Source organism: Geotrypetes seraphini, chromosome 13, assembly GCF_902459505.1.
Source record: "Geotrypetes seraphini chromosome 13, aGeoSer1.1, whole genome shotgun sequence".
NCBI lineage: Eukaryota > Metazoa > Chordata > Amphibia > Gymnophiona > Dermophiidae > Geotrypetes > Geotrypetes seraphini.
The window spans coordinates 3,200,422-3,226,639 of record NC_047096.1 but is presented as its reverse complement, the minus strand read 5'-3'; the positions used below and the strand labels follow the sequence as shown (position 1 = coordinate 3,226,639).

The 26,218-nt window shown below is 46.3% G+C and overlaps 1 protein-coding gene across 2 annotated transcripts in view; it reads right to left on the bottom strand.

Moving 5' to 3' along the window:
• Positions 1-1,744: 1,744 nt before the first annotated feature.
• The window catches only part of CDK18 (cyclin dependent kinase 18), a 44,055-nt gene continuing 19,581 nt past the window's right edge, over positions 1,745-26,218 (bottom strand). For both annotated transcript variants that reach the window (XM_033918439.1, XM_033918438.1), the window contains exons 2-15: positions 20,861-21,000; positions 17,959-18,084; positions 17,205-17,261; positions 16,658-16,772; positions 15,730-15,824; positions 15,522-15,584; positions 14,772-14,895; positions 14,467-14,587; positions 13,137-13,234; positions 12,676-12,781; positions 11,286-11,328; positions 9,119-9,209; positions 5,077-5,154; positions 1,745-3,442 (exon numbers count right to left, since the gene is read on the bottom strand). In XM_033918439.1, the coding sequence (XP_033774330.1) occupies positions 3,408-3,442; positions 5,077-5,154; positions 9,119-9,209; positions 11,286-11,328; positions 12,676-12,781; positions 13,137-13,234; positions 14,467-14,587; positions 14,772-14,895; positions 15,522-15,584; positions 15,730-15,824; positions 16,658-16,772; positions 17,205-17,261; positions 17,959-18,084; positions 20,861-20,938 (1,230 nt within the window). In that variant the 5' untranslated portion in view covers positions 20,939-21,000 and the 3' untranslated portion in view covers positions 1,745-3,407. The remainder of the gene's footprint in view (positions 3,443-5,076; positions 5,155-9,118; positions 9,210-11,285; positions 11,329-12,675; positions 12,782-13,136; positions 13,235-14,466; positions 14,588-14,771; positions 14,896-15,521; positions 15,585-15,729; positions 15,825-16,657; positions 16,773-17,204; positions 17,262-17,958; positions 18,085-20,860; positions 21,001-26,218) is intronic.

Genomic DNA, 26,218 nt, shown 5'->3' with positions numbered 1-26,218 from the left:
GCAAGCAGGGCTGGTTCAGCTTGCGTGCGTGGACATGCAGGCACAATGAAAGCAGCACTGGTCCTCGTGCGCCGGATCCAATCAGTGGACGAACAATTCATAAGGATCCAGCACATTCATCAATCTCCTGCTTTTGATGATTCAGGCATCTTCAAGGTGATGAGTAGAAAAGTTGTAATGGAGAACTGTAGGAAATCCGACCGATGGGAACGAGCAGAGACTAAAGACTGGGGATTAGGGGGAAGCTGGAGGAAACTACACTTTCCCAGGTTCTGCCTCAAGCAGCAGAGGGATCCCTTGCTCTAGAGAGGCCAAGGAAGTGGGCTTGCAAAAGGAAGTTTAAATAAATCTAAACTTTGACTCTCCATTTCTTCCTAGATGTTTGTAGTATTCTAGGACTGGTAACCCCTCCTACTTCCAGCCCACCCGACCTTTGCATATATTGTGACGATTCGAATTGATAATTCCATGAAATAAAGTTGTCTTCCCAATGGTTCCACTCTATGCCCACATCATTGGCACAGGCTGGTCCTCTTCCAGTTTCATGGCTGAGGTAACAAAGATTTTCAAACGCAGCTGAGGGCTTTCGCTGCTCAAGGACAGTTATCGCTGATCTATTCTGAAGCCATAGCAATGAGAGTCTGGTGACGCAATATCTTGGGTTATTAGATACCAGATTTGGGGGGTCTTTACCGATCAATCATTTGACAGCACACCTTCAGATGAAGTGTAATACGGTGGTCTGTTTATACAGAACAAAGACCAGCACCAGACGTGACGGGCATTTGCTACAAGACTGTACAGGAAACACCACAGAATGACCACGTTTCCAAAGTCAAAGTCTGGAGTGTAGCCACACGTCCGAGGCAGCTCCTAAATACTCCTAGATGGTGGCCTCATTGTGGAGAGCAGTGCCTGAATCATGAGAATTTGCTCTTCCCAAACGGAACCATCGAACATGGGAGAACTACATGTTACGAGTTTTGTTAGTTTGTGGTGACTGACTGGGGTGGGGTGGGGTGGGGGGTTGAGTGGTCAGAGAGTTGTACTGTATTATATGGTGTTGGTCTGGGACGGGTGTGATCTGTACAGGAAGTGGTATCCGGGGGGAGGGGGGGGGGTTGCTAGGTAAACGCTTATGCTGGCACCAGTATCTCTGCCAGGTGGGGCAAGATTCCCAAACATCTACCCCATTTAGCAGTCATTCCTTCTCTGCTGCCAGGGGGTTGGGGGGGTTGGATAATCCTCCATGTCTGTGGCAGAAAAGAACCTGGAATGGCATCTTCTCCCTGTGCTCAGGCATTGCCTTGACCCAGACCGCAGGCCCCTCCTGGACAGTATCTTTAATAAAGGAGAGTGGGCACAGGGGTCGAGTCCCTTTTCAGGTCCGTGTTGACCAAAAGTTGTGTATACAAAAGATTTCTTCATAGAACCAGGTAGTAGAACGGGTACAAGTGGATCGATTTTTCACACCGTCAAAAATTACAAAGACTAGGGGACACTCGATGAAGTTACAAGGAAATACTTTTAAAACCAATAGGAGGAAATATTTTTTCACTCAGAGAATAGTTAAGTTCTGGAACGCTTTGCCAGAGGATGTGGTAAGAGCGGATAGCGTAGCTGGTTTTAAGAAAGGTTTGGACAAGTTCCTGGAGGAAAAGTCCATAGTCTGTTATTGAGAAAGGCATGGGGGAAGCCACTGCTTACCCTGGATCGGTAGCATGGACTATTGCTACTCCTTGGGTTTTGGCCAGGTACTAGTGACCTGGATTGGCCACCATGAGGATGGGCTACTGGGCTTGATGTAAGGTCATTCTTATGTTCGTATACATTAGACCTTTGCTAACATCCTATTTGAATGAAAGAAATGTCCCAGGCTCCTGTCAGTCTGACACGAGGCTTCTGCGTTTGCTTTCCTAGTGGGAGATGGGGAGAGAAAGGAAATTCCTATGCAATTCACCTGCCTTGAGGATAACCCTCGACATGCAGAGGAGCTTCTCCCCCTCTGCCAGCATCCCCACATTTTCTGTGTGGGCGGTGCAGGGTGCTAAAGAGATGGGGAGGGGCGGGGTGTCCGTTATCTCTCCTGTGTTGGCTGCGGTGCGGTAGGGGGAGTGTCACACAGGGTGCAAAGCGAGTTCAGGATGCTTCCGAGTGTCTCAGTCCTCATCTCATTAAATGGAAGATCAGAGGGAGTGGGAGCTTGAAAACATAGGCCTAGATTCACGAAACTCACCTTTCCGATCCGATCCATGGCCGAGTCTTGCCGGGCGACCGATTCACAACAATTCCTCCATTGAAATGATCTGATCGGAAGCACGCCCACAAGGGATCCCACGGATTGGTGTAGAGTGATCACGACACATGCGCAGGAATTATCTCAACTTGTGCAGAATGGAACAGAAAGTCCACCCAGTCAGCGCTACAGGGGGAAGGAGTTCATCCACCCACAGAATGGCAGTTCAGGGAAGTGGGAGACTCCTGCCAAAGCATCCCAGCCACAGCCACAGCATGAAGAGCTTTACGCGCCTCCACCTCCTCCTCTTGCTGGTCCTGTTCGTAGCCTGGACAGCTCCCTCGAAACTATGGAACAGAACACACTTTAAACCCGCGGGCTCGAAGGGTGGCAGAGAGCAGGGCACTTTTTGCACAAGGGAGATGTTTTATTTCAGGGTTGCAGGGCTGGGATTTCAGGACGGAAGCGAGTAGGACAGTCGGAAAGGACGTGAGTGACTGCTCCTCAGCAGTGGCTTCTTTTGTGATTGGCCAGCCCAGTCGATGTTCCTTCTTCTCTTTGGTGAATTCCTGCCTTCCCACTTTGCATGCCATTCCCCCTCATTTGCATGTGCGGATTGGATCGGGTGCGGATTGGATTGGGAGGAAGATTAGTGAATTGGGTTGGGGCATGATCAGTAAGCTTAGTGAATCTAGGCCACCATTTTTCATAGCCCTTCTCTAAAGAAGGCAGCGTGAATTCCAGGCTGCGCATGTGACATTTGTGTATGTGGCTTTGGACTGAATGTGGAGTTCAGATTTTGTTAACACTTTTTTTTTTCCAAACCTAAACTTGGTGAGTTACAGTTCAGGCATTCTTGTAAATCTTTCCATGCCTGATAGGTTGTACCTGAAGCCCAAGGCTGGAAGGAACAGCAGTGGGCAAACTGGGATTGGAACCCTGATGTCGGGAACAGAAGTGTTTTCATTGCGTGTATCTGTCTTTGCCACTGTGGGTCAGGTGAAAGAGCTCGTGTCACCGACAAACTGAGGCGCGGCTGGTGGTGACAGGAGCTTCTGCTCTCTCCTTGGCTCAGACCCGCACTCCAGGACTGAAGGACGAGGTTGGTGCAGTCTCTCTCCAGCGCTCCCTTCATCTTCTCCGTGACCACCGGAGTGAAGCCAGATCCACATTAAAATATACTCTGTCTCCTGTTTTTCCCTCGAGCTGCAGGAAGAAAGCACAATCCAAATAAGGGAGAGGGTCCCTGCCTGAAAGAGCTTACAGCCTAAGAGCTCCTTTCACAAAGCCACAGAAGCCATCCTAGGAATGGAATGAGCTTTGGTGCATTTGCCGTGGGAGAATCACCTACCTCAGCTTTGTAAAAGGGGCCGCAAAGGCCAGATTCGCTAAAGGGCGCCAAACGTTCAGCACCGTTTAGACGCCTAAATTAATTGGCAAAATCCCCTTAATAGCTTCAATAATTGAAAAAAAAAAAAAAATGAATTGGGCAATCAGTGCGTAGCGAGGGTGAACAGCGCCTGGGGTGGTGGTGCCCCTCCCCCGCCCCTTTTTAACTTCGGCACAAGCGGACACCATCTTGCTGCCCACATTGGCTTCAGCACTCTCTCTGATGTCACTTCCTAGACGCAGGTCCCGGAAACCACGTCAGAGAGAGCGCCGAATCCAAGATGGTGGCCGCTTACGCCGAAGTTAAAAAGGTGCGGGGGAAGGGAAAGGGTACGCGTGCGGCAGGGGAAGGAGGGGGAAGGGGGCAGAGAGGAGGGGGAGGGGGGCCAGCACCCAGAGCAGACCCCCCCCCCACCCCACTGTGGGCAATAAAAGGTAGGCACCTAGCGTATGGCTCTTAGCAGTGCCTGATGCCCAAGTGGGCATTTTTATGGGTGGAGCGTGATATTCGCCAAAAACTTCGGCCTTTAAAACCCTCACCCACATTTCCAACATCTTTGACACCCGGCTGGTGCCATTTTTTTTGGTGCCGTTTACAGAATCCAGGCCTAAATGTGTGCTGAGGAGACTCCCATTACTTAACCACACTCATATGTTGCCCCTCACAAGAGGTTGTAGAGCATTAGAACTGCCACCGAAAGTATATCATTAGATTCCTCTCCCCCTGTACTCCTGTAAAATCCGGCCCCATGGCCCTGCCCCTCGGCCTGTCCAGTTCTACCCATCCCCACCCCTTTCCATCCAAGTCATGCCCCATTCTGCCCAGCCCTGCCCCATCCCTGCCCCCTCAACCTCTCTTGCTCTCATCGGGAGAGCATTTGGACATGCGAAGGTGTGAGGCGATGACATTACAGCCATCATATGAATGAAGCAGTGAAGTAAAGGTACGTTATATATATGATTGCAAGGTGTCTTGCCCGTATCACACTACTCTTATCTCCTTGGCATTTTGAGCAGTTGACATCACCCTCTGGGTCCCTTCAGAAAGAATTTCGAAACATGGTCCGTGTCAGGGACCTGCTGACACAGTTGAGAGCTAAGTGGGAGCTTCTTTCTCTCTTTTGCCATTGAAAATTAGTTGAGCATTTGAACAGTTTGTTCTTTTTCAAAATAAGTCATACACAGTGATGGAGCGGTGGGTTTGGCTCTTGCTCAAATTTCACAATTCTGAGTGTATGTAAACACTTTACTTACTTTATATGCCAGACATATATGTTGCTTATTTGTATATTGAGAAGTCTTATCCAGTTATACAGTATTACACATATATGCCAATGCACGTGCAGATGCAATCCTGACGCAGTCCCATGCTGGAAGCTTTTCAAAACCTGGACAAAAGGCAACCCCCCCTATATGCTAAACTCCCCTCCCCCATCCCAGCCTGCTCCTACCTGTGTGATGGAAGATTGAACTCCGGTACCCCGGATCCTTCTGTAGCTGAACTTCTTTTAAGGAGAAGACGGAGGTGTCTGTGAGAAAGAGGAGAATGTGTCTGAGCTGCTGAAATGTTGGCAGAACAAAGTCCTGAGAAGTCCTGAGCCACAGTTTAGCATCTGCTGGTGCCGTTTACTGTCCGTGATCATGCATCCCCAAAGCCAGACATTTCATAACGCAGTATTTCTATCTGAATATCAAGGACTGGCCAGAACCAAGCGCAATCTTCCTGGGAGAATGCCTTGGATTTGGCCCAGAACCGGGGGAAATACAGCAGAAATGATACTCCCTATTAGCTAAGCTGACAAGAGGTTGGGGTGCAATTTTAAGAGGAAGATTCTCAGCATGCATGCACCCCTTTCCCCGTACCCCTAGTCATCCTAGAAACACAGGCCTCAGTCTCGGAGGCAACCAAAATATACACTTACACCCTGGAGCAACACCTTGAGGCCTAGATGAACTAACAGGATCGGTAAGACCATGTGGGTCTGGCCCGATCTGATTTTGTGACCGATTCAGAAAGAGCTATTGATGCACTAAAAAGTTTGCAGCCAAAAAAGGAGACGATCACCTCTGCACAACTAACCACAAGGTCCAAGAGAAGAGAGCAGAGTGCGCCTAGTCTTCAAAATCCATGCAAACAGTCACCTTGTCAATCATAAACACATGTAGCAAAACATAGTAGCTCATGGAAGCGTCACGGCTAGATTGCTTGCATCAGGAGCCCTAGAACATGTGGAGGGGCATAATCAAAACAAGCGTCTAAGTCTGTTTTGGGCCTAGGGCAGCGTCCAAAGTCCATTCTCGAAAAATACATCCAAAATTTTTTTCCCAAAAATCATCTACTGCTACGTCCAGCCATTTCACCGTCCAAACCGCTAGTACGTCTATCTTTATGCTACACCAGGTGGGCTGGTGACCTGGTCGAAGGGGCAGGGCAGCACCTGCCACCCCCGAGACCCTTGCTGGCAAGGACGGGGCCATGGGGCTAAAAAGCTGTTTATATGATATTGTTTGGTAGCTGGATGGTTGTGTTCTAATTGCAACTCAGTTTTTTCCAAAATGATTTTTGTGGGACTTATTAAGGGTATAGTAGGGAAGGGGTCTCTGGGGAATGGGGTGAGGGGGGAGACCGCAGGGCCTTTCCAGATCCAGTTGTTAATGACATTGGTTACACTACAGAGAAACTAAAACAGACTTTGACTGAAACAATGTAGCAAAAAAGGAACTCAATAAACCTCCAGTGAGATACATTTCTCATCTTCTGATCTGATACATTGTAGCAAAAGGTCAATGATTACGTGGAAGATTCGAAAAGAGAAGGAACGTCTTGATCCTAAAGGAGTATGCGTGGTACTTGTTTTGGTTAAAATATTAAAAAGCTTATAAAATGAACTAGTTTTTAAGCCCGTTACATTAACGGGTGCTAGAATAGATGTGTCTGTCTGTCTGTCTTTCTTTCTGTCTCTCTCCTTGGCTGCTGTCTGTCTTTCTTTCTCTCTCCTTGGCCACTGTCTTTCTTTCTTTCTTTCTGTCTCTATTCTTGGTCGCCTTCTGTCTTTCTTTCTCTATCTCTCCTTGGCCACTGTCTGTCTGTTTTTCTTTCTTTCTTTCTGTCTCTCTCTCTCACTCTCCTTGGCCACTGTCTGTGTGTCTGTCTTTCTTTCTATCTGTCTCTCTCTCTGTCACTGCCTAACTTTTCCATCTTAGCATCAATGTGTGTCATTCTGTGTATATTCAGTCGGCACCTCTTGCTTTACACTACCCAAACTGTGGCCTTCTTCCCGGTTCTTGTCTTCACCATTCTCATTCTGCTGGGCTGCAAATTCTCCATTCCCTGGGACAGAAACATCTGCACAGGGCTCCTTCCTCTCTGTCTCGTTCGTAGCTTCCTCTCCTGTTAGCTTCTCAACGTTCCTCATGCTGTTTTTGTTTGTTTTCTGAAGTGGCCCCCTCAGCACGGGCTTTGTTTTCCTTCTGATTTGGTTTCCTTGCTGACTCGGACTGCTGCTTCTTCACGTCATCACCAGTGTTGCTGTCACTATCACTGTCCTGCCCTTTTTCCATCTGTTCTCCGGAACTGCCACACGTGCCATAAACTGCCACAGGCTCCACCATTGTTCGCATCGCAGAAGCAGCATTGAGAGATAAGCGCTGCACCGCGCTACCGCTGGCTTTGCCGTCTTCTATCCACTGCGGCCCGCCCTCTCTGACTACTTCCTGTTTCCGCTAGGGTTGGCCGCAGTGGACAGACCTACGGATCAGGGAGGACAGATCACGCAGGTCTGAGTGCGCATGCGCGGCTAGCTTTTTATTATATAGGATGTTCTGTACCATTGTATATGGGGTTAAATCAAATAAAACCAATGAGGTCACACCCGAGTCAAGTGATTACAAAAAGAGTGTAAAACCACCATAGGGCCAGTGTCAAAAAGCGTGCTTGCAAGACACGTCAAAACAGAGAGAGTAAAGATCATGAAAATATATAAAGTTATGGTATTTAAAATGGAGAAACGGTCTCACTGCTGACGTATAACAAGAGGTTTATTCAAACTGAAAATAAAAGCGTGCTCCTTCCCCGCTAAAAAAAGAGAATAAAAACAGAAAAGATAAAACAAGCCAGCAGCATCAAACGAAACATGACAGCAGAAGGCCCAAGCACGCGAGATGAGTATGCAAAATTAAGATCTGAACAGTGTAAAGGTAACATAAAAGCGGTCACTTTTTAGAGCATCAGTCGCTCGACTAGCTTACATGGCATTTTAATATTAATCAGCTTATTTGCATGGTCAGATCGGGGAATGAGCGATCGTGCCCAAAACGAGGTGGCATCGGATCAGCAAATGCGATCATGGCTAAAGCTGTTAAAACAGGTTTAGTGATGATCACTGGGCCTCAGTTTTCCAACGTTCACCCACCCAAGAATTCCTGCCTCACCCCCAATAAACATTCAGCCTCTCATAAATGACCTCTTTCAGTCGTTCCCGCATTCCTAGGTCAGACCTGCGCAAAAGGGTGTCTCATTCCTAGGGCTTCCATACCTCAGGGAAAACCCAGATATGCCCTCTTGTTAGAGGACTGTCTGGGTGTCCAGGCCTTTTTTTAAATTATTTTAAATTAGGGGAATTTGTAGTTGTCTGGCCAGGTTTGAAAAAAGTGAATCGTCCACAAGTCCACCCACCCACTTTGGGATCAGTGTAAATTATGCATCCAACTTCCCTCCCCCTTCCCATAGTTTGGCTTGTCTTCACTCTTCCTCTTCTCCAGGCTGCCCTGCACTTCCTCTCTGGTCCCTCCCTGTCCCCCCCCCCCCCGTCCCCCCAGTCTTCCAAGCCTTGGATTCGTTACTGGCAACGTCAGTGATTGAGACACCCAGTGCCGGTCGGCTCCTCCTGAACTCTTCTCTCTGCCATATCCCACATCCTGTGATGCAATTTCCTGTTCCAGCACAGGTGGGACACAGCAGAGAGAAAAGTAGAGGGGCATAGAAAGAGGGCAGATGGTGGATGAAAGGGGCAGGTGCTGGATTGAAGAGACAGAAGAGGGAAGATGCTGGATGGAAGGGAGTGAAGAGAAGATGAGGAATGCAAAAACCAGAGATGACAAAGGTAAAAAAAAAAAAAAAAAAGAATTTTAAAAACTTTTTTCCCTTTAGGATAAAGTAGTATTGTATTGGAGGCGGGGCTGGGGGTAGGGCAAGGTCCTCTCTTTTGTCTTCACAAATATGGTGACCTTACTCATTCCCCCACTCTGCCCTGGACCAAGTCCCAAAACCTGGCCCCAATCCCTCCCTACATGCGCTTTTGCCATGGAAACACACTAGAGAGGAGGGGGTGAGGTTGAAACAAATAGGACAGAAAACCAAAATGGCTTTACTCCCTTCTCAGTTCTGTCCCTTTCTGCTTCCTGCAGGCTACCTGGAGGAGGGAGACTGGATCATTAAATGGGGAGGGGGAGAACCTGGGTCTTGACAAACTACATCCCCCTTTGGTCACTCACTGTCAGGCAGGCTATGCACACGTTCTCCCAAATGTTTGAAGTAGGGATGTCGCAGCCCCGCCTCAGCAGAGATCCGTCGTTTGGCTTCATACTAAAATAGAACACACATTAAATTATAGAGACCTGCAAACTCCAGCTCTCGTCATGCACACAACATGCTTTATCTGGGACTCTCTAGTCATGGTACATGGATTTTTTCTTGCCACTGGGGCTTGCGTGCATCTGTGAAGCTGAAAGCTATGCCGTCGGCGGTCCCACCCCCATCTGGGCAGCAGCGTTGGAGGCGGAGGATCGCGTTTGATGCAACAATGGCGACTGCATCAAGGCACAAGGACTCAAACATGAGCCGATGGCACCTACCAAATTCTCTGAGACTATTCAAACATCACCTCATGGCCTTCCTCCACTTGCTGCAGCTCCTCCCTGTGTTTTCGCCAACCTCTTCTTGCTCTCCCCCTTCTAAACTTTTAGTTCACATCCTCTCTTCCAAGGTCCTCTTTGCCCCATCCTGTCTATTGCTGTCAGCCTTCACTTAGAAAGTAAGCTCTCAGCGGTAGGGATTTCTCATCTGCAGCAACTGATGATTTTGTGTAGCTGTAATATGGCAGCCTCTCCCTCTCCCCATGTGAACATTTGACACTGCTTTGGCATTCTTTGACACTGCTTTGGCAAGTCTTAACAGAGATTTCGGCAGTTGGAACCCAAGCACAGGGTAAAGCTTTGGATTCTTGCCCAGAAATAGCTAAGAAGAAAAAATTAAAAAATTTAAATTGAATCAGGTTGGGCAGACTGGATGGACCATTCGGGTCTTTATCTGCCGTCATCTACTATGTTACTATGTTACTATTCATAAATAAGGCTTAATACAGACGGGCTAGTGATAAAACCCTTGCAAACAGATTGTACATCTCGGTGATTTTCTCATGCTTTGTTCCTCTGACCATCATTTCAAGAGCTACTGGGCCATGTTGAATCAGACCAATGGTCCATTGAACCCAACCTGGAAGTGTTCAGACTTTCTTGGGAAGAAAGGGGGGGAAATGTCACCCACTAAAACCCTTCTACCTCAGGTGGGGGCACCAGGGGGACTCCTGCCAGGCTGGGCTTTGAACCCAGGGATGCTCCTGAGGGAAGTGCTCGGATTCTACTGGGGAAATCTCTTTCCTTTGGCACACTCCCAGGCAGTGGCATAGTGAGGGTGAGGGGTGCCCTTCCCTGCCCCTTTCCGACCCCCCCCCCCCCCCCGCATTTTTAATTTTCCAGGTGTGAGCAACAGCACAAACTTGCTGCTCGCATCATGTCGGCTCACTCTTTGACATCACTTCCTAGGCGTGGTCCCGCAAGTGACATCAGAGGGAGCGCCGATGCCAATGCGGGTAGAAATCTCGCATCGGGGAAGTAAAAAAGGTAAGGGGAAGGCAAGGGACATGTGCGTGTGGCAAGGAGAGGAGCGGGGGTGAGGCAGAGAGGAGGATGCATGCCGTGCCCTTAGGAAGATGATGGCCAGAGTGGACCCCCTGCAAGACCTCTCTCAGATCTCCCCTCAAACCCCAACCGCTTTGGCTTTCCCACACAGAGGAATTGAAATGAGGAGCAGTTAGAGCCTGAAGCGAGAGAGCGACTGCCACCGTCACATATGGCACTGTGTCAAATGCAATGCTTCCTGGATGCTTTAGACACACCTTTACACATCTGGTTATAAATGCACCAAGGTATAAATTCCTTGATACTTCCCCTCCTCACTGCTAGAAGATCAGATGAGCAGTCTCCAATATTGGCCCCTTAGTACCTCTCATTCTGCAGTGCCCTCGCTTTCCCGTCTCACCTATTCACCCCATCTGCATTCCTAATTACTATTTATAAATCTCTTGGCTTAAAGATTGTTTAATTAAAGGTCCCATCAGCCCCTTGAGGATGGCATTATGGTCTGTTTATAGTCTTCGTGCACACAGAATCTATAGCATGATAAAAATATGTATAATCCATCCAGCTCTCCTTCTGCCTTTATTCCCTCCCCTTTCACCTTTCACTCTTTCTCTTATCTCTGCTGGCCTAACCTCCATCTGCCCCTTTATCTGTCCAGGGCCATCTATCTACAATTGTACTGAGTTTTGCATCTTCAAATGCACTCATTGATTAGAAGTTACCTGTGAGAGATTTAACCTACCAGAAGGAGGCTTGTGAGTAGGTCTAGACCTTCGATATCCAACCTGAGAAAAACAGAGGAGGAGAGAGAGACCCTTTACATATTACTGAGTTCAAAGTCTGATGAGGTATCTACAAATTCCATGAGAGATGAAACTTCCACCTTTATATCCATAATAAATCAGATGCTATGTCACTGGACTGACCAGTTCCTTCAGGGCTTGTGTTATTAAATCACACTGAACCACCTGCTCCTGGGTGACTGTCGGCTTCCTCTCCCCACCCTCCCCCCACCCCCCCCCCGTCTTAGTTTAAAAGCTGCTCTATCTCCTTTTTAAATGTTAGCGCCTGCAGCCTGGTTTCATCCCGGTTAAGGTGGAGTCCCGTCCTTTCAGATTAGGCTCCCCCTTTCTCAGAAGGTTGCCCAGTTCCTAACAAATCTAAATCCCTCATCCATGCACCATCGTCTCAACCACGCATTGAGACTTCGGAGCTCTGCCTGCCTTTTGGGTTCTGAAAATGCTACCCTGGAGGATCTGGCTTTCAGCTTTCTACCTATGAGCCTAAATTTGGCTTCCAGAACCTTCCTCCCACATTTTCCTATGTCATTAGTACCTCCATGTACCAAAACAGCTGGTTCCTCCCCAGCACCATCTAATATCCTATCTAAGTGACGCGCGAGGTCCGCCATCTACACACCAGGCAGACAAGTGACCAGGCGATCCTCACGCCCACCAGTTCAAACCTTTGGAGCCAGACAATGAATGCTAATGTACAAAAGCAGTTGCTGTATTTCTAAAAATGAATAGTCTTACAAGCTGCAGCTTTACTCAAAATCTTACAGACATCTGAATCAAAGCTGTTTGGCATATTAATAGGTTTAGCAATACAATATATTTTCTCTGAATGGAAGAATAGATCTGTTTTATCTGAGGTTGCACGGTGGAATGTCGTCTGTTTAATACGAAAATATGAAGAGGCTGCTTGAAAAAAGTGTAACAATTCATTTTAAAAGAGTTTGGAAACTGATGGATTTATATTTTCAGTCTATTGATTAATGTGTCGTATTGGGTAGAAAAATATTTCAATATAAAAACTGTGTGTACTACACTGGGGCAGGTTTACAAACCAGTAGACTTATTTCTGAGAATATCTTAATTGCAGTGTATTTAGTATCTGTCCAGTTTTGGTGCTAGAAGCAAAGAATATAACTGCAGTAATTTTAATTCTTTCAAAAATCATAATCTTGTTCTCCTGGGTTTTCATGGATGGTGTCATGATTGTTGTAGGTGTCCGGTTCTATCTACCCAGATGCGGCGAACCCGGACACCTGCAACAATCAGTAATAATCTTATTCCAGTAAATATTTGCTGTTCTTTAGCACGGAGGGTTGTGATTTGCTGAGATCTTACCGTGGTGCATGGTTTATCAAAGGCTGAGCTCTATACTGGGGGAAATGATAGCCTCGGAATTCTTCGTTAGCTGTTATTCCACACCAGGTCTCTTCTGTCGGGGCACCTGCAGTGAGCAAGAGAGATGGAACCAAACATATCTTCGAACTGTATATCCAGAGCTTCTGACCCAGTTCCCCAGGGCTCATAGCTTTACTGGACTTCTCTCTCTTTACCCTACGTCGCTCACTGCAGTCAATTCTGTAGCCACTAAGCTAAATTCTCAAAATGGATTAGCATAACTTTTGTGACAATGAACCCACAGTGATGTACCACTTGCCTAGCACCATATGCTGATATGGAGTGAGGTGTATAAATGTGAGTATATAGCTGTCTCTGTGTTACTTATTCACCAGGTTCCCAGAGAGAGAGATGTGATCCTTGTCTCCCTCTGGTGGTCAATAGGGAGAATGCAGACTCACCCAACAGCCGGAATATGAGATGCAACTCTTCTTTCACAGTGGAGCCAGGGAACATGGGCCGACCAGTGGCCATCTCGTACAGAATGCAGCCCACCCCCCTGAAAAAGACAGATGGAAACCAATAAGAGCCCAGCTCAGGTGCACAGGACAGTATGTCCACTTCAGGAAGCAGTTAAAAACCTGGCTCTTCTCTCAAGCCTTTAGTGGATGAAGGGTCTAACACCAGCTGACTTGCTTATCCCCTCCTACTCTGGCTGAAATCAATTTCCTATACCTTCACCGTTTCTTTTAGGCCTGTTCTGCGGTATCTTATCTGTCCATTACAATGTTTTAACTGTTCCCCTTAAGTGTATCCATGACACCTTGTTTGTCTGTCTTAGCTGTTTAGATTGTAAGCTCTTTCGAGCAGGGACTGTTTTCTTATTCTTTATGACTCTGATAGCACTATAAAAATAATTAATAGGAGTAACAGTAAAGTGTATTGCTCGGATATTCTCAGTAGGATACTATGCCAGGCGTATTCCTGCGATTGTCTATTGCTTAGATTCAACGTATTCTTGTGAATCTCTTCAAAAAGGCAGTAAATAAACCAAATAAAAATTAATTTTCTGTTTTCCAATGCTTTTCATAAGCATCAGCTTTTAGAATCTGTACTATCAAACTCACCAGATGACCATCCCCTATACTTCATGCGTTATCCTTCCCTTATACTTTTCTATCATAAATTGTATTTCTTCCCTTTGTTACGTATTGTGTTATAATTATTTTGTTGTTTTATTTTTTAATATTTTAATTATTTGTACTTATATACATGTAAGCTGTTACACGATTTGCGAGATATCAAAAACTAATAAACTTGAAACATACCTTTATATATCTGGTTATAAATGCACTAAGGTAAAAATCCCTTGACACTTCCCCGCTCCCAATTCTGGCCACTCAGAACCTCACGTCCTGCAAGGCCTTCACTCTCCCTTCTCACCTACTCACCCCAATAGCCAAGACACATAATACTACCTCCTATGAGAACAGGTGAGCAGGATTTTAAACATTACAGCAGGAGGTGAAATCTCTTTAAAACCAAGAGCAACCTATCCCTCTCAGATTTCTTCTGGGGACTACATGAGGAGACGTTTCTTTATTTTGTTTTAAAAAGGACATAGCCCACCTTCGGTACATTGAGGTTCAGCTGAAGATACCCAAGTAGAATGGATCAGAATAGTAATTCGTAGAAGGGGGAGGGGAAGGTTGATCCCATGATTCCAAGGCCCTCTTCTACCTGGGTATCAAGATGCCTATGCTTTTTTGTCTGACGAAAGCGGCAGCTCACCACATATCGATCTGTGTGGAGTACTCTGTGGATCCCAGGAGGACATCGGGCGGGCGGTACCACAGTGTGACCACCTCATTGGAGTAGGTTTTTGTAGGGACAGATTTGGCTCTGGCAAGACCTGTTAAAGGGGAGAGAGAAGGCATGTCACAGAGGGGATCTGCAGTAGGGATGTTACCCCGGAAACCTTTTGCAGGCATTAGAGCCCAGAAATCTCAACTCCTGATAAGAGGAAGAATGACCAGATCCAAAGAACAGTGTTTCTGCCCGACTAAACCTCCCCTGCCAGTTCACACTGTCCTCACCAAAATCAGCCAGTTTCAGCTCCCCATTCTCGTTTATAAGCAGGTTCTGGGGCTTCAGGTCTCGGTGCAGAATCTTCCGCCGGTGGCAATACGCAAGACCCCGTAGGAGCTGAAACATAAAGATCTGAAGCAAAGGGAGGGGTGGGTGGGGGGGGGGGGACACACAGAGAGTTAGAGCCTGGTTCTAGCCACGGAAAGGAAAACATGACATGGGCTACGTTACACAGAGTTCAGGGGGGAGATTACTGGTTTCATCCAGAACGCACTCTTTAGGCAGTTTGAACATGCTGCATCTTTCCTGTTCAACGTCCCCCACATGTCACCCCTCACCCCATGTCTAGCCTGGAGTTGGAGCTACAGCCAGTTAGGGAGTATATGGGGAGACGCTGTCAGCCCGCCTTACTGTCCGTCTCCCTGTGCCCAGGTCCGTGACCTGATGCATGCGTGCAGGACAATTGTGCCCTGTGCACTATCAATCGTGCTCCATACAGCGGATACTATTTTTTCTTTTTTTTGAGGGGGTGGGGTGGGGGGGGGGATCACTTGCCATCTAGTGTTAGGCTAAGATTTAGATGAGGATTACCCTAACACCAGCATGATTGACAAGCGCCATTGAACTGCGTGCACTTGTCAGGGCGCCATTGGTGTGGCCCAATTGTCCCGGTGCACGATTGACGGGACACATTTGTTGGGGCGCAATTGACGTGGTGCAAATGGCGGTGAACCGCCCAGGTCCTGCGCTGACCTTACCTTCATGTTGTGTATACTCATCAGGTTCCCACAGTTATCCAAATACTGCTTCAAGTCGCTGTCCTGAAAGCAGAAAGACAGCACTCAGGTCAGTGTCCGACATGGCCACACTCAGGCGCCACGTCCACAGGGCTTCCTCCAAAGAGTGGCTACACATCTCACGCTGCGGTCCGAAGGGGTCGGGGGGGGGGAGGGGACTCTTTCTTACCAGGTACTCAAAGACCAGCGTGAGGGAGCGCTCCGTGTGAATGATGTCATGCAGGGTCACAATGTTGGCATGTTTGAGGTTCTTCAGGAGAGAGACTACAAGAAATCAACAGTTAGCACTTTGGATCAGTCAGGATATTCGTCACGGAGCGCGGTACCACCCATTCTCCCAGAGTAAAGGGCGAGTGGGACCACCTTGCACTAGACCCCAAAGAGACTGTCTGAGCCAGGCTTCCTCTGCTGCAGGCTCAGTGCACAGAGAGTTCCTGGCCCTGGGATCTGCACGCGGCTTGTGCTGCCATCTGCTCAGTCCGTTCCTGAATAATTCCACCCAGTTCCGCTTTTTCAGCATCTGTTTCATGGTCGCTTATTGACTCTGTTCCAAGAAATGCTGCCTCAGAACATACTGCTACTTTGAGGGACCTCATTTGCATAAAACAGCTACTCAGGAAGTGAGACGGAACGGACGGGCAGAAGACACAGCTGCAGCGATTATCTCAGACCCTATGAAAGGGCCAGACTGCAGATACCCTCAGTCTGGAGACTGCTACAAGCAAGGCTGGAACTAGTGGTCCAGGCAGACTTCCAGGTTAGGAATAGAAACATAGAAACATAGAAAGGTGACGGCAGAAAAGGGCCACAGCCCATCAAGTCTGCCCACTCTACTGACCCACCCCATTAAGTCTGAGTGCTGATGACTTAGTTCCTTAGCTCGACCCTCGTAGGGATCCCACGTGGATATCCCATCTATTTTTAAAGTCGGATCCTTTTATTTCAAATGTGAACAATATTTAATCTCTTGGGTGATGGGAGATGGCTAATGAGGCTTTAACCTCTCGGTGAAAGCAGAAGCTAGCCCCACAAACGGTGACAGGACTCTTTGGCTCCTGCTTCTGACCTGGTATTTTTCTCACGCAAGAGTTTCCTACCTTCCCGTATGGCAGTGCAAGGTGCCCCCTCCTCGTGCTCCAGCCGGATCTCCTTCAGGGCCACCAGGTTTTCTGTCAGCTTGCTCCGGCCTTTGAATACAGTGGCATAGGTGCCCTGGAGTGACAAATACAGAAAACAGCATGAACCTCGAGGGAATGGGCCACTCCTTGGCTACTTCAGGACACTTGTTACAGGAACGTACACAGGAACCCAACACAGGCTGTGTTTCAATGAAAGGTCGCCTGCCTCAGGGGTCACAGAGGTACCGACAAGTACAATAATGAGAAAATCTTTCAACAAAGTCTGTCATTTCATTTAGAAACAGAGCATAGTCGGCAGGCACGTGTCCGTAATTAAAATATGAAAAACTCCAGGACCTCATCGGCAAAAGGAACGTTAGCGGGATACATGAACTGTCTCTTCTCCTGATCTGTGGCCTCCTGCACTGCCCAAGAAGCAGAGTCAAAGACCCAGAAATAATCACTGGGCTGCTGGTGCTAAACGAGTCCTCTTCCCTCCCCAGTAAGAACTTTTGTCCAGTCTTACCTCCCCCAGTTTGTCCAGTTTGATGTAGGTTTCCAGTTTCCCAAACCCAATATCTGACTGCAGAAGAGAAAAAGAAAATGAATGAGAGAGAGCATGGCCCCTTCTCTTTAAATGCTAGGAAGGCTGATTCGAGGACACAGGCCCAGATGATGGAAGAGGGTGGATGTGGAGGTGGTGGAAAGACCCTCTTCTTAATTTCTGCCCCAGCATGTCTAACACTGGCCCTAATGGGCGTACACAGCTGTATCCACCCACTGCAGCCCACCCATCAAGGGAAGGGACGTGCATACTGCCTTTTTATGCTTACACATTCAAAGTTGTTTACTTAATTTGTACCTGGAGGCCTAAGTGACTTACCCAGGGCCACAAAGATTCAAGGGCATATGAGGTTGTGTTGTGTGGATTGTACGTTTGCTGTCAGCGTTGGTAATGGACAAGCTGGAGCCTATAAGGCCACTGTCAGGCTGGGCTTTGGTGGAGGGGGTGAGGGGTGGGGCAATCACACTGGTTCCAGTCCCTGATGTGGACTGAGCTGGTTTGGAAATTCTTGTTCTGATCCACATTCATGCAGGGGTAATGTATAATTATAGATTATCACAATGGCTTCAGCTCTACAGATGGCCCACCAGTGTCACTGAGCCACGCCACATTCTCAGAAGTAAGACAACACCTGGGATTATTCATTAGGTAAAATTCGGGATCGTTAATGCTGGAGGAGTCCCTGTGTTTGTTTCCTTTCCATGGTGGCGCTTACCAGAGAGGCACGGCGGGACATTCTGCTTAGAGGCTTGGGTAGCTCCGGACTCTCCATCTGCAGCTTTTGCAGGAACTCCTGGGGCAGCCGGATGTCCATGGGCAAGGAGAGTCTCTTGCTAAGGTCCTGTGCGGAGAAAGCAAATGGGCAGTGTTAACATGCTAGTGCCACTAACCGAAAGCAAGGCTGCTCTGCCAGGGCTCCATGACATTGGGGTGCAGAGAACCAAGCTGCAGTTGTAGGGGCTGAGAAGTGGTGGAGAAATGCAAATTAAAAAAAAATCGGCCTAGCTGCTTCTCTTTCTCCGCCTTTTACGAGGTTCTTATCATTTTGAAGCGACAGACTTTCAGGTACAAGATCCTTTATCGAAAATGTTCATAACCAGAGACATTTTGGATTTTAGAATTTTCCATTTTTGGAATGGTGTCGCCAGTGGCCAGGGCGATTCACCTCCTGCACTTGCCATTTCCTGCCTTGTTGACATCACTTCCTCTTTCCTTCCTGGCTGGACACGACAGAGAAAAGCATGTGGGCAACAAAGATGAATCGCTGCGGCCACCGGTAACACCTCAAAGGTGAAGTAAGATGAAAAAACTGAACTGCTCTCAGCACAGAGTGAGGGCTTTAAAGTGACTTTGGGGCCAGGTTTCACTTTTGATGCTAAAAGTAAGCTTTTTTTGTACAAGTTAGTAATGCAACAACGCTACAGAAAAAAAATTCATTTTTTTGAGCTTTTTGGTTTTTAGAATTTCGGATAAAGGATCTTGTGCCTGTACTATATTCAAGAGAACAGACAGTGAGTGAATACACATGGGACTGGGTGAACAACTGCACCAGAAAGATCTAAATGGAAACGGTAACCCCCCCTCCCCCCTTGCTTCTATCACCGAAACTACAATCCCTTCATTTGGCCTTCTTGCTCAGAAGCCACAGGTTCTTCTATGGCTCTTAGGGGAGATCCACATCTCCAAATGCCTCTTACTCTCATTCAAGATTAAGTTCCGTAAAGCAGCTGTTTCATCATCTGGCTAAAGAGCCGTTGAATTCAGATATGGTTTTAATCACTCTGTCCCCTTTCACCTCCAACCTCTGCTCCATTATAGCAGAGCTTCCTTTCAGCTAAACGCATTTATCACTCTCTCACCTCTCAGCCAGGAAATGCCTATTTAAATCGGTGTCATGTCAAAAGCGCGCCGGGACAAAGGCGCGCACAGACAATTGAGCGCAGCGTGGAGGCGCGCGCTGCAGAAAATTAGTTTTTAGGGCTCCGACGGGGGGGGGGGGGGGGTGAGAGATTGTGCCGCGTTGTGGGGGGTTTCGGGGGTTGTAACCCCCCACATTTTACTGAAAACTTCACTTTTTCCCTGTTTTTTGGGAAAAAGTTAAGTTAAGCTGAGCAGGTGTCCTCCAGCTGCATTGCTACCACTAGGGGGTGGAATATTTTCAGTCGCTAAGGACAGGTATGTTCCCTGGAGTCCTGCAGAACTTGCCTGTCCCTCACAATTGAAAAATGTGACAGTAAAACAGCACCCTCTATTGGTGAGACTGTGGGTGGAGGACTCCTGCTCAGCTTAGAGGGAACGCCAAACCCCCCCACAACGCCGGCGCGATCTCTATTAAGTAAACTGGGGGGCTCCCCAACAAACCTCCCCGTCGGAGCCCCTAAAAACTGTAATTTTCTTCAGCGCGCGCCTTTGTCTTTCGCGGGGTTGTCTATGAACCGTTTAAATCTTCATGTTTTCCCCTATATGCTTAACAGCAAAGACCTCTGGACTATCACCTCCCTCTGGCCATTCCTCTCCCAATGCATCCATGCATCTTTCTGGCTCTTCCAATTCTCTTATCGACCTCTTTGGCCACCTTAAGATTATCAGGTATAATCACATCGCCTCTTGTATCTTACAGACTAATCAATACATTCAGCTTTCGAGGACCAGACTCCATGCTGTAAGGGGAAGTTAATAATAATAACTTTATTCTTTTATACCGCCATCACCAGCAGTTCTAGGCGGTTTACATAAAAGAGAAAATACAATCGCACAATGGATACACTAATTCCAATCTTAAAAGACTCCTAATTTAAGTAATAAATTTATCAAACAAATTGGTCTTAACTCATTTTCGAAAGGAACAATATGACAGGGCTTGACGGATACATTCGCCTAACCAAACGCCAATGTCCTTTTTAGGAAAGTCTTGTATCGACAAGCTTTTACCTTGGGATAGGTAAATAAATGAGATCTTTTAGTTTCCCTCAAAGGCCTGTATAATTCAAAGTGGGAGGAAAGATACAATCCCGATACCAATTTAAAGCAAGTGCAAGCAAATTTGAACAATACTCTTGCTTCAATAGGCAACCAGTGCAATGGTCAATAGCACCTATGGGCTAACGTGGTCGTTCTTTTTTAAGCCAAAGATCAAACGAACAGCTGTATTCTGGATTATCCTCAGTCTTCTTAAAATTTTCTTGTAAGATCCTAAGTAGATGATATTACAGTAATCCAAAGTGGACAAAATCAATGACTCTACTAGTAATCTAAATGATGCTGGATCATAATATTTACTGCATCTGATGCACAGAATTCCTTTGGAACAACACAGGATTCTCTGCACACACTGGTTGAAGAAAGTGAACATTACCTGAAGCACCACATCTCAGCCTATGACCAAGGAGGATTTTTGCACGCACAGTCTATAGCTTCAATCATTTCTCAACCACCAGACATATCTGCTTCAGCTGTACCAGTTTCCTGCCCTTCTCTAACCAGGGACTGTTTGATATAAAAGGTTCTTACAATGCCCCTTATAAAAGATAAGGGAAGGGGGCTGTGAAGCTTTTCAGAGGTCGTGTCCCATTGAGCTCTGGTGATCTCTTGAGGTTAAAGTGAAAGGCTGCACTTGCCTCCATGGAGAACCTGCGTCGACTGTTATTTCTGTAACGCACGGCAGTCGGGGATCCACCCTCTGAGGAGGACAGCATGCTGGGCTCTGCCCCATAGCCCCTTCCCAGGTGATTGAGATGCAAGTGTCCTTGTGCTGTACCTGGGGAGATGGAAAGAGAGTCTATCATTTCTTCACCTTCCTGCTCCCACTGGTCACACAACATTGTGCAAGCTCCCCAAATCCTTTCCTGTGTACAGCATTCTCTATAATGCTCATAAAACACTTCGCCTGTCATCTTGGCATTGGCTTCCTTATAAATTAAAGCATAAGATGTCCCTGGGGGTTGGTAGAATGGAATCTTGCTACTTTTGGGGATCCTGCCGGGTACCTGTGACCTGGATTGGCCACTGTAGAATACTGGGTTAGATCAGGGCTGGGCAACCACGGTCTTCCTTGAGGGCCACAACCCAGTCAGGTTTTCAGGGTTTCCACGATGAATGGGCATGAGAATGGTTTGCATCCATTGTATGCAAACCATTGAAGGCCATAGTTGTCCATCCCTGGGCAAGATGGAGGAAGAACATAACAGTTGCAATACTGGGTCAGACCAGAGTTTTGTGTACAGATTTGCCTTCATACCTATCATCGTTTCTGGTCTTACCTTGTTTGCAAAATGAACATCATCTGTCCTATCCTCTTTAGGGTCATTCATCGTAACTACTCAATAGTCTGCCTTCTCGGGCCTAGCTCCCTCTGCTTGCTTTCACTAGAGTCTAAATGACTTTATCAGCATTTTAAACTGGACTGGTATCTTTTTTCCATTCTGGGGTCTTCCTGGTCCACTGCGTGCATTGCTCAGGGGCTCACAGCCTGCCTGCCAGACCTCTCTGTCTCCTGCCACTAAGCTTTTCTCTCTTCCTCTGTTTCTTAGTTGATCAGAAACAGCTCTGGTGTTAATGCAGGAATGGCATAAACTGAATTATACCAAGCAAGAATTAACCTGGCTGGTTCCTTTCCAGCATTCTTTGAAGCTCCGTTATTCAACAAGTAAATATTCATTTGAAGTCTTTGATGAATAAATCTTTTGAATATGTAGGAACCAAACTTTGGAATGATCTTCCTGCTGAATTAAGGAAAGTTTCTTCATAATATATCTTTGGAAAATTTTTAAAACCTCATTATTTTTAATTGATTTATTGTAAATTTGATGAGAACTTTGATGTATTATTTTTAAATATTGTTATCCGTCTAGAATCAGATTGGAGATTAGAGCGGGCTATAAACATTATATAGAATAGATGCACTATCAGTTGCGCTGCCTTTCCGTTCATCGCTGCGTGCTCTTGCTGCACCTCAGTGCTGGACTTGGAAGGAGTGTCCGAGCAGCTGAACCGCTCTGATCTTTCCCTATTTATCACATAGATTTCCTCTTGTGACTCAGTCAGAATGATGAAATCTCAGAGGCTATCAAAGCGTAAAGAGCGTGAGTTGTGCGGCATCACCAATTTCTCTTTGTCATCTATTAAACACAGCCTCGGCTTTGATCTCCAAACACAGAGGGAGACATTTTCTCGAAGCAGTAATTAAAAAATGTAAATCAGCGCTCAGGTCTGGTCTGTTTCCCTAACTCTCAACGTAATGGAGAGTAAGCCGAGGGCAGTCTTCGTTAGAGACAAATCTTCACCCACCCCAAATCTTTCTCTTAGTGACCTGGACTGGCCACTGGTTCATTTAAATAGTATTTATTATTGAAGATTTAGCTTAGGTAACTCTGGGCAGGCTATACTCAGGTGGTATTTCCCTGACCCCTAAGTTCAAACCTGAGCCACCGGAAAGAAGTGATTTGCCAGAGCTCATGAGGGGCTGTGGGGGAAGTTGAACTGTGGATCTCAATCCTGCACCCAGCCCCTACCACCATTCTGAAAGACAACCAACTCATTTCTCAATCAGGCTACGGCCTAGACCAGAGGTTCCCAAATCTAGGGTTACCAGACATGTATTCTTTTTAGAGGACTGTCCGGGTGTTTGTCCAGGGTTTGCAAAGCTCTGGCAGCGTCTGGCAGGCCTCTGAGCATGGGTGGATGTTGTCACATGCATCCACACATTCTCAGAAGCCCTCAGATGCATCCAGGGGGGTCAGGAATAAAAAGATGAATCTTTCATGGGGGAGGTGGAATGGGGCAGGACTAGAGGCGGAACAGGGCAAGACTGGAGGTAGAATGGGGCGGAGCTAAGGCAGACCAAGGCAGGGCTGGGGCAGAAAGGGGCATGGCCACGTGGCTGGGATTTTTCAACACAAAATATAGTAACCCTACCCAAACCTGACCTGGGTTTTTAAGACATTGATAAGGAATATGCATGAGATAAATTTGCGGGCACCGCCTCCATCCCATGCAAATCTAGCTCCTGAATATTCACCGTGGCTTCTTGAACAGCCAACTGCTGAGGGTCCTCCAGTTCAGGGCTGGGAACTTCAGCTTTATACGCAGCCTTTTCATATCAGAGGTTCTCAACCCAGTCTTGAGACATACTTAGCCAGTGTGGTTTTCAAGATACCATCAATAAATATGCATGAATAGATTTACATACAGTAGAGGAAATGCATGCAAATTTATCTCATTTATTAATCACTTCCTCCCAGAAGAGCTTAGAATGGGTTCTAAGTTTACATAACAAGGTATAGTAATGTAGAGTATCAGATGATAGGACAATGCGTAGGGGAGGATATGACAGGACATGGGGTTTGGTATGACATTGACAGTGTCTTATGGTGCCTGGCAGGACATAACAGAGCATGGCATGGCGGTACGATACGTACTTGTGAATGATACGCTATGTGTGGTATAGCATGGAATATCTGACAAAGTGTGGGAGTATCAGCAATGACAGTGCATAATATGTTAGGTATGACATGGATGGTAGGGCAGGACGGTATCAGTGGTGGTTGATCTGGCTGTGTGTAGAGAGTGGTATTTTGACTGGAGCTATTTCATAGAAGGTTAGAGGAAGAGGTGAGTTTTTGTTGCCTTCCTGAAGTTCAGTAGTCCATCTAGTGATCTGATGAGAGGTGATAGTTGGTTCCAGAGATGTGGTAGGATCTTTTCCGGGCGTTCTCAAGGCAGAGGGAGTGTCCTAAAGGTGTGCGTAATCTTTTCTTCTTGCGTGTATATTTATTACGAATATCCAGAAAACCTGATTAGGAAACTATGTCCCAAGGACTGGCTCAGGAACCGCTGTTGTATATAATTAAAGACATGACTCCATGTCACCTTGAACAGGCTAATCCAGTCCTCATGCTACCCTGTTCCATGCATGGAATGAGCTAAAAGCAGAACTCGGTAGGGTTACCAGACGTCTGGGAAAACCGGGACATGTCCTCTTTGTAGAGGACTGTCCACAGATTTTCAAAGTCTAGTAGTTTGTCCAGGTTTCCCGAGCTTGGAACCACGTCTGGAGAGCCTCCAAGCATGTGTGAATGTGACGTGATGATGTATGACATCATTGCGCCACATTCGTGCATGCTTGGAGGTCCTTCAGACATGGCCCTGAGCTTGGGAAAGGAAATGAGGGGGCGGGGCTGGAGATGGAATGGGGCGGGGCCATATGTCCTCTTTTTGTGGAGAAGAAATCCGATGACTCTACCTCTCGGAGCTGAGGGAGCTGAGATGGGCATCAGCTTTCACTTTTTGCTGACAAAGCTCTCTTGCAGTTTCTACTGATAATTTGGATTTAGAAAGGCCCAAAGTGTAGAGACGTTATTATTAGCAACTGTTGACGAACTACATTTAGGAATGGATCAGGGGATTGGTTTTATATGGTTTCTCTTGATACATCCTCTGCTTTTGACTCACTTGATCCTGAACTGTTGCTATGGAGACTTAGGAAGTTGGGGATTGCAGGGACAGTGTGGGAATGGTTTAGGGCATTTCTAATAGGAAGAAAGATGTGTGTTCAAAGTAATAGGGAAATTTCAACTGAAACGAGAAACGAGATGTCCTTCAAGGATCAGCATTGTCTGCTATACTGTTCAATGTATACCTATCACCTTTAGGGAAGCTATTAGGAGAGATGGGTGTTTCCTACAGAATGTATGCTGATGACATTCAGGTTTTAAGATCACAGAATGGGGTGAAAAATTGATACTAGAGTTAAATGATTATATAAATAAGATCAATGACTGAATGCATAAGAACATAAGAATGACCACTGGTCCAACATGCCCAGCAGTCCGAAAACAGAGATAATGATTGTAAGGGATCAATATGAGCATCTAGGGTCCCATGAAGTGCTTCTAAATGGTTAAGGAGGAGATCATGGTGTTAGGGGTTATTCTTGATGCAAAATTACCATGAAACTTGCAAGTGGCGAGAGTAGTACAGTCAGCATTATTTTGCGATGAGAAAGTTATCCCAGTTGAAGAATGTACTGACTGGTTGGGACTTTAGACAAGTCCTACAAATGATGGTACTATCAAAGCTTGATTATTGTATGAAAGCATTGCAGATTGTTCAGAATTCAGCAGCTTGGGTTTTGAGAGGGAAATCTCGTTTTGAGCATATCTCTCCAATTTTGAAGAAACTCTATTGGTTACCGGTTTATCTTCATGTACAATTTAAAATCCTGAAGATAATCCAACAAGGGATTTATGGTGCTTTACCAGATTATTTTACTGAGTGCTTGGCATTGTGTAGGCCAAGTAGATCATTAAAGATCGAAAAATTGTATGTTATTAGACATACAAAAAAGAGAAGAGGTAAAGTATGTTAGTTTTATAAAAACAATCCGTTCTGTTCCAGGCCCAGTTTTATGAAACGAGATATCTGGAGTAATAAGATTCTGCAAAAAATGTGTTACAATTTAGGAAATTACTTTGTTCAAGCTTTTGGTTGATGCTAAAACTTCTTGTCAGTCGAAGTGATGGTGGAGTAAGACCTTGGCGAAGAGATCAAGATTTTTCAAATACCTTACTGAAGAATTTATAGGTCTTATTTTCAGATGTGTGGATATTATTTTGAAAACTGATTTGTATTGGTTTTCGTTTATGTTGTGACTCCAGGTGGTATATTAAGTTTTTAAATAAATAAAAATAAGATCAAATTGGATAGGATAATCTATTGTTTTTACTTATTTTGATAGTAAGGTATGTTTCATTGTGAGCCACTTAAGCGGATTATGAATATTTTAAATAAAAATAAATAAATAATTCTTCCACCATGGCCCAGCAGAGGTCTTTAACGAGGAGCAGCTAATGTTCACTCCCTCTCCTCCTCCTCCATCACAACACCTCTTCCGTTTCCTAAATTGCCAATTTGATCCCTTTCAGACTGCGGCAAAGAGGAACACCGGCTAAACATTGGCCATTATCAACTGCTGAGCT